The following is an 8,981-nucleotide window of genomic DNA, read 5'->3' as shown; positions in this document are numbered from 1 at the left end:
TGTGTGTGCAGTCTCTGGATGGCTTTGTGTTTGTGGTCAGTCAGGAGGGACGCTTCCTCTACATCTCAGAGACAGTTTCCATCTACCTGGGGCTCTCACAGGTAAGGTTACCTCATCACACCCACACACACGCAGTCTTGTACCACAGATGTATCCATCAAAATCTCAGGTTTCCAACCTCAATTTTTCGTCAATCTTCACCTCCCAATAGTGATGTTAGCTATTTCCCTTATTCTTCAAGAACTACGGTATAAAAAAGAGATTTTCAAAGAGAGCTCACCCAACTTCAGAGAACAAGTATACAACAACGACCCCTCGACCTCTAACTATGTTATTGCTTACATTTCTGTAAACATTTTGCTGTTGCTATTGACGTTTCATTCACACATGTGCTAAAAGTATGAACTACTTTCTGCTGTGACTGCAGTTCATCTATCCTCATGTAAAAAAACCTCCTGGGTCTTTGCAGATAGCACTGTTGTCCAACCCATGAAAATCCCAACTTTAAATGACAATGATCATACTTCCTCCTTCATTTTTTTATTACATTTACTTTATCTTTTTTTCTTTCAAGCCTCCCTGCAATAAATAATTGTGAATCATTGACATTAGGAGCAGAGGTGTTGTCACACTGTATGTAAGAGAGATGTTAATATTTAAAAAACAGACAAAAACAACAATAATTAGTGCATTTCATGCAGCGAACATCACTGAAATCTCACTCTGCATGCAAGTGTGCTGCCAAGAGAACGTCGACCGGACCTGGTTCTGTGGGTCACTTCGGTGCCCTTCAGATGTCCTTCACTGACCTGCATGAAAACTACAAATCAAACGTATGTGTTAATTCTGCATGCAAATCCACATTACCAGCTTTGATTCAGAAAAACCTGGTTTTATTTTGAAGGTGAGACTTTTTGTGTCCTGGATTCAGCAGCTGCGTCTCTACCTTTGTGCCTCACACATTAATGGACAGCAATGGGATTTATCTAAGAATGTTAGCTTATGATAAAAAAGAGAAAGTGATTCAAAATGCAGAGTTTTTAAAAATACACTTACATATTTATTTACTGAAGTAAAAGTGGTGTGCTTAAAGGCATTCAAGTTTGTTCTCCAGGATCACATCTTTGATTTAAATTATGAAAATAAAAGCTGTTCAATATAGCACCTCTGTTGTCAATATGGTGGGCGCTACAATAGTCAGAAGTTTGTTTTTCAAGACATACTTGGAAATATATTGTTCAGGGAGCGGTTTGCCACCTAACCTGTTCATATGACAACACCTAACTTACACTGAAAGTATCTTTTTTTTTTACTCCATTGTTGATATTTAAGAGTGTTGTTTCAGCGTGACCTGTTAGTGTTAGCATGGTGCGCTAACTGATACAAAAAAGATTGTTTTAGGTTCTGACCAGCGGGTCAGAGGTCAGGGCCAATCAAGCTGTTTACCTGCTCGTTTCCCTCTACTGCATATTTAATTTAATTTTCACACTTTTCCCTATACTCTACCTCTTTTGCTGTTATATTGCGTCCCCAGGAGTGTGTGTGTGTGTGTGTGTGTGTGTGTATGTGTGTGTGTTTGTCTGACTCGAGCTCATTCCCGGGGTGGCTCTCCTTCTTTTACTCCCTCCCAACTGCTCCAGGTGTTCACCTCTGTTGATTGCCTGTGGCCTCTTGTACTGTGAATGTTAAGTCCTGCCATTTTGCCCAGATGCATAAATAATAACAGTAATTACTGGCCCAGCAATCAAAGTGTCGCCCCAGTGCGCTGGGCCTGTCTAGGGGAACAAATCGATAGGCATCTTAAAAGCCACATTGATTGTAGGGAGGGGGGAAAAACACCAAGGGGGATGGGAAGATAGATAGAGACAGCAAACGAGAGAAAGAGAGGGGTAGGAAAGGAGAGGAGGTGTGATAAGAGGAAGATGAAGAGGGATGGGTACAGCACGAGAGAGGAGGGGAAAGAAAAGTACAATTACAGGAGTAATTGAGTGTATTTTTACATGAAAACTTGCAGTGATTTAGTGTTATTGATGGCAATAAAAAGAATAATGTTGGAGTCCAGACCATAACGCTGTCCTATCCCAGAGTTTAACATTCACATGGCAACTGCACAATGAAAAGCAATTGATCAGTGTTAATCATTCTTTTGTCTGTTGTGACTCTACAGTAAAGGCTTTATAAGCTACAGGAGATGCAGTCGAAACTCACAACCCCCATGAAATACTTAAGCCAAGGCAGACAGTTCAAGTGTTTCCCAGATGGGACTAACTTTGTATTGCAAGAATCTGGTTTTAGAAGGCAGGCCTCTGTGCACTTATTGGCATCCTGGTCCAAGGCACCAAACCCCTGGTTCACTGTTCAAATGTGTGTTTCAGAAAAACTGCAGTATCTTTATATTTAGGTGTTCAAGTCTCCTTTAGATCCTCTTAATGCTAAACAAAGAAAATAAATGCTTTCTGTGTTTCACAGTTTGATTTAAAATTTTCATAAATCTCAGACTTAATCCGTTTTAGGGCTGTTCAAAATCAAGAAAACATTTAATTGTGATTCTATTGCTGATGTTTTTGATGAATTATATAGATTGGAGGTAATTCTTGGACTCTTTGCAAATTTTTTTTTTTTTTTTTTTTTAGCAAAACCCAAATCACATTTTGTGAGCTTCAGCTGTTCGGCCTCTGACAAGATAAAGCGAGTTTGAGCCATGAGGTCAATGATGGTCTTTCTGACTGGCCGAATATGTCACTAGCAGGTAGAAGTTTTACAAATGGTTAAAATATGTCAAATAACAAATATTCAATCCAGACTGTCCTTTGTAACTGCAATAGTGCACACAATATTGCCATGATATTGTGATTCAATATATTGTGTAAATTTAATCTAGTTAAGTTTTGGCCCATCTGAATATTTATGCTTTATACTAAAAATCATCAAAAATCATCAAAACTGTGAATCAGTCCTTTAATTTTGCTCAGAATAGAAATCTGGGGTTGTTGCTCTAATCTCGGTGCGTTGTTTGACTAGACAAGTATGAAATACAATTAAACAACAAAATAAATCATTTTAAGTTAAGACTAACAGGTATTTCTCGCTTTTTTTTTACTCTCTGTGCTTATGCCATGCCATATTGCCAATATCATAAACTTCTTTAAGAGATCTTTATTTATTTTTTTACATCTGAAAACACTTTCATCCCTCTTATACTGAACCTGTCTTTTCTACCAGAACAGTCTGATGGGCAAACATCCTCATGCTGTTTATACTTTGATGAAATAATTAGCTGAATAAATACAATGAATGTGAAAGAAAATCATACTGAAGGATGACAAGACTCCTTTTATCTCCTTTTAAGTGCCTCAAAATAAATCAAATGGAAATAAATTAACTTATTAGAAGCCTACAAAGCCATAATATCGTCATCATCTGAGCTTATAGGAAAACTAATCATGGTTTAGGTAAGCCTCTAAATTTGAGGAAAGGAATAAAAAAAAATCTTTCTATATTTACTCTAAAATCCTAACAAACGTTTAGTCAGATTTAACGTGTGGAAAATATTATTACACTGCATTCTTTTAAACAATGTCTAGGTCATTTAATCCTGCTGCTTTCTAACCTTTCCCTTTTTCAAACAGATGTTAAAACAAACATCTGCATGCTCACTTGTAAAAAAAAACAACAACAAATTAACAATGTTAGACCAGAAAGATGACAGGTGGAGCAGTGACAGGAGAGAAGAGAGAAAGAAAGCAACAAAGAAAGAAAGAAGGAAAAAGAGAGAACCAGACAGACAATTAACAGACAGAGAGAAAATAAAGCGAGGGAATAAGGGAGGAAAAGAGTGAGACAGTGAGTGTGTAAATAGAGCTTAAACGTGCAGTAGGAATGAAATTCGCCCTGGGATTGCCTAGGTAAACAAGGCAGCCGAGGCTTCTGTGGAGACGCTAATAAAACAGAGCTGTTCTTATCAGCTGAGCAGATGGCCTAACCCATCACATCTACTCAAACAGGGCCTAAGCCATCAGCATTCTAATGAAATTATTTATGATCGAAGATTACATTCGAAACCTTGAACACACAACGCCACGACTACCTGCCCAAAAAGACGTGAGCGGGTGGAGATAGCGGCAGGTTCATGATCGGAGAAAGAGGGAAGGCGCGAGAGGGAGCGTGCGGAGTGCCAACGGGTGCGAACAACGAAGACGGAATGAAAAAAAAAACAACAACACATATACAGAAAAGAAAGGGAGAAAGAATTGAGGGAAGGAGGGAAAGGACAAAACCATTTTGGTATGCTTTGTTGGCGAGTGGAAGGCGGTCGCCGGGGAAAGGGGAAGGACAGACAAACAAACGAGGCTCTGAGTGGAAAAGTAGAACTGGTGGTTTGTTTTAGAGGGCATGTAGCCCCCGTGGATCGACCCTCCCGCTCTGCGTCTCACGTCCCCCTTTCCCCCCCCACCCCTTCCGCCTGACCCCTCTGACCCGGCTTACACCCCGGGCCGCTCCCCTGACAGTGGGGTTGCTTAGCCGACTTAGCTTAGGTCAGGCACCTTGACCAAGGGCACAGCCCCGTCTCACCACCAACCCCAACCCCCCGGACGCCTCTACAGGTATTTATTTATTTGTTTTATTTCCCAGCAATCCTCATATAACATCTCACAGCGGGACAAAGAATGGGGATGAAACAGGAGGAGGAGGAGGCAAAAAAAGGATGGAGAAGTAAGAGTACTGTCCAGTGGAAAGGGAAAAAAGGATAAATAGGCTAAAGAGAAAGGAGGAAGAATGGGAGATGGAGGGAGGAGAGAATTGATCTGCGAATGGTTAGTATGCAGCCCCCCTCCCCCCACGGCCCCCTCCCTCCTTCTTCCCTCTCCCATCAGTCAGTGAAGGCTTCTAGTGTGTTGTGGACCACTGCCCGGATGCCTCATACATATTAAAGCCCCCTGCTATTATTTATATCATGTCTCTCCTCCTCCCCCCACCTTGCTCCATGCCCCTCCACACCACCATACATACATGCACGTGGGTCTCAGTCTGCACACACACACACACACACAGAAGTTCTGACAGACACACACACAATGACAGAAAAAAAAAGACAGTCTGGTCACATACGCAGCGAAACAGAGGCGTATGCGCGCTGTGGGCTCGCATACGCGTCCCACCCGCGCGCTCGCGCACACACACACACACACACACACACACACAGAGAAATTTGAATGATCTCGGCGTCTCCTCGTGTCTCTCTCGCTCTCCATCCCATACCTGTTTTCGTGTCTGAGCCCGACTCATCCTCTCGATTGCACCGTCTTTTTCTCATCTTCTAATTTCTGCTTGATCGTTTTTCAATCCCTCCCTCCTGCCTGTGATGGAGTGATATTATTCGGATAGATCTTAAACCCCAGTAAAGCCTATAAGGACCTGTTTGTCTCGCTACCTTGTTTTCCAATGCCACAAGGCGGGGAAACTCTGTCTCTTTCATATTGTTTGCCCATTCGGACTCAGGGTTTGTTAAATTTATCTTTGAATCGGAATAGATCTTGATTTAATTAAAAGGAAAGTAAAAAACAAGCTCCACCTGAGCTTAATCCAAGGAGAGACCGAACAATAATTGTTTTAAAGTATTAATGCTGATCTGAAAGCATTAAATGGAGATGAAACGGGAGGAGAACAAATAAACTTAATCTCAGAACAAAAAAGAGTTGTCGCAGAAAAATAATTAAAGTTTGTGTGAAGGCAGAGGAGAAAAGGAATCAGAAAAAATAAACAATTTATTGTAACTATGTTAACATGTAGGAAATATTTATTTTCATTTACATTTTTAGCATGAAGAATATTATCTGTATTCTAAAGGCAGCAGAACCTGGAACCAAACTCATTTCAAACTTACTCTTATTTAGATAATTTAAATTCAAAATCAAGGAGCAAAATTAATACATTCAATTTGGACAGGAATGTTTGAGCAATGAAATGCAGAATTTTGCCTGCTAAAGACCCAAAACTGCACATTGTACAGATAGATGTGAAGGCAACTTACCTAAATCACTGAAATGCAAGAAAAGAAAGTCAACCAAATGTTTTTAGTTTTAGAGTTATTTCCTTGTTTCCTTAAGATGCTTTTCCACTCACCATTAGCGTGATTGTCCTAAAAACGCCTCATCAGTCTGAAACTTTCAAACCACCATCAGAGCTGCAGAAACCTTTTCTGAAAAAAGGAGAAATGCTTAGAGTAAAGTAGAAAACAATAGAATAGAACAACATAGAGTAGAGCTTTTTATTGTACAGATGAAAAAGGGAGGCAGACCTAGAATGACATCCATTTTCTACAAAAGCTGAATTCTTCCTGTTTATCACAGCTAATTTTAAAAAGGAAAATAAGTGAAATCAACCTTTTGTGACAGTACAGATACATCTAAAAAAAAAAAAAAGAAGTTAAACATTTTTTGTTGCTCATTTCAAAAGGTGAAACTTGTACTCTCACAAAAATGTATTTTGTGTAAAAGTGCAACATTTCTTTTTGGTCATCTCAGAAAGTGAAACTCGTGTATTACCTAGAATCATCACACATCCCGAGCTTTTGCTTCCTGCCTTTTTGACAATTATGGCTCCCAGACAGTAAAAAAATCCAAAATTCTGTGTTTCAGATCATTTGAATACTGTGAAAAAGCTCATTAATGAAAACTCATGTTGACGCGCTCTAATCAGCTCAATCAAAACACCTGCACAGGTTTCCGCAGCCTTTAAATGGCCTCTTACTCTGGGTCAGTAGGACACGCAGTCATGGAGAAGACAGACGACTGGACAGGTGTCCAGAAGACGGCCATCGACTCCATTCACTAAGAACAGGGTAAGCCAAAAAAGGTCTTTGCTGAAGAAGCTGGTTGTTCACAGAGTTCTGTATCCAAGCATATTGACAGAAATGCGATTAGCCCTATTTCTGGTGCACGTTTTCCTTCCACTGAACTTCCTGTGAAAATGCTTGGATTCATCACTGTCTGGACAGCTAGCTTCTTTAGCAATGATATTTTGTGGCTTACCCTTCAATCAATCAATCAATCAAGTTTATTTGTATAGCACAATTCAGCAACAAGACAGTTTGAAGTTTTTTTTACATGATAACAGTGTAAAAAAAAATGTCAGTGACTTGATATCTGTCAGTTCAGCAACCCTCCTCATGATTGTCCAGCTTACTGATCCAGACTGCGAGACCCTTGCATATTTTTGAGTTAATTAGTTGATTAGGTTGTGACACCATTAGCTTCCAGTATTTAGCTTTTAAACAATCTACATAATGTATAAGTTTCACTATCTAAAATATAACAAAAATATAAAAATTTTTCACAATACCTCTTTTTTTTTAGATGTACCAAGTTCTGCAATGTTTATTACTCTGTCTGCAAACAAATGTGAACTTAAAGCCACTTTTTTTTTAATGAAGCCGGACATAACTGTAGCATTTATTTCTCAATCAATGCTCAGAAGGTTGTATTGGTATTTCAAGCTGCTGTTTTCCTAATATGCATTACTCCGCATATTTTGTTTTTGCTTACACTGTATGTTTTGCCATTTGCAAAATGGACAAGACTCATCATCTTTTTTCTGGGGCATTTCAAAACTGCAATGAATTTTAGAAGAACATCTATTTTCAAAGAAGCTAAGGATTTTTTAAAACCCAAATCATGTAGTTTAACATTACAGGCATAGTGTTGAAAATAAAGTGCCAACGATCCAGCATAGGAACTACAATATGAAGGTAAAAAAAAATGAAGAAAACGATCCATCCTTCTCGTTAAATGAGATAAAATAGGATTGATAATCCTGTTTCTTGAACCACCCTTCAAAGTCTACTGAAACTCTCTGGAATATTAAAAGCAGTTTTGTCTGTCACAGTAAAGACAATATTCTCCCTGTGAGATGTACAGTCACAGCTGGAAATACTTGAGCGTTGCCAGAGAATAGCGTGCAGAGGACCCAACATGATGCAAACAGTATGCTGAGGGAATGGGAGTGTTTTATTTAAAGCCCTGTGAGGATGCTGGATGTGACTACCCAGACAGCCATAATGATTTATGCTAATGTCTGTACTACATGTGTGAAAGTAGCATGCAAGCCAGCAGGAAGGAGCAAGTTATCAGTTGGGCTTGTTGAAATGTTCATGTGCAGAGTTTAAATGAAGCACTGATGTGATGCTAATCTCAAAAATGCCACTGCAGTAGCTTGTAAAGGTGTTCACCTCCAGAAACATTTTCACATTTTGTTCTGCTAGAGCCACAAAGTCCAATGTGTTTTATTTGTACCCTAAATAAATGCAATCATGTTGCTTTCAGAAGTCACCTAGTTAGTAACTAAAACCCACCAATTTTAACCCCTGTGTAAGTAAGACGAGCCTTGTGAAGGTCAAGGAGCACACTGGAAAGGTCAGAGGGTTGTGGTGAAGTTTAACCAGCATTGGTTTATAAAGAAAAGTCTTTGAGCATCAAACTTGCATACAAACTAATATTAAAGAAACTAGATAACAAGGCCATTAACCAGAGAAGTAGATACTACAGAGATTCAGAGATCAAGTGGAGGAATCTGTCGACAAGACATACTTTAGTCACGCACTCTGCAAATCTGACTTTTAGAATAAAGCTGCAAGAAAACCCTTTTTCTTGCAGCTTGTGAGCTGGTAGGGGACACCAAAACATGTGGAAGAAGGTGCTTTGGAAATAGAAAATCAACTGATAATTTGACCAGTTGTCATGAAGTGGGGTTGAAGGTGGTGAGGAGAGACGCTGAGACCCAGGTTATGGTGATGAAGAAGATGAATATATTTAATGATGAGCTCAGTCAGTCCAAAACAGGCAGCACGGCAAAGAGACAGGCACACAGCCAAATACCGGTAGCAACTGAACACACAGGACTGAAAAACGAGAGCTAACGCTATCCAGGACTTCACAGTTCTACTGGAGCGAAACACAAGACGTGACACAAACGACACTGACTTA

General features: G+C 39.6%; 1 protein-coding gene across 8 annotated transcripts in view; it reads left to right on the top strand.

Annotated features, from left to right (window-relative positions):
* The window catches only part of npas1 (neuronal PAS domain protein 1), a 91,166-nt gene that overhangs the window by 69,424 nt on the left and 12,761 nt on the right, over positions 1–8,981 (top strand). For all 8 annotated transcript variants that reach the window (XM_016670218.1, XM_016670221.1, XM_016670220.1 and 5 more), the window contains one exon: positions 12–101. In XM_016670218.1, the coding sequence (XP_016525704.1) occupies positions 12–101 (90 nt within the window). The remainder of the gene's footprint in view (positions 1–11; positions 102–8,981) is intronic.

Source organism: Poecilia formosa, unplaced genomic scaffold (genome assembly GCF_000485575.1).
Source record: "Poecilia formosa unplaced genomic scaffold, Poecilia_formosa-5.1.2 Scaffold31, whole genome shotgun sequence".
Classification (NCBI taxonomy): Eukaryota; Metazoa; Chordata; class Actinopteri; order Cyprinodontiformes; family Poeciliidae; genus Poecilia; species Poecilia formosa.
This window is presented reverse-complemented; position numbering and strand designations above follow the sequence as displayed.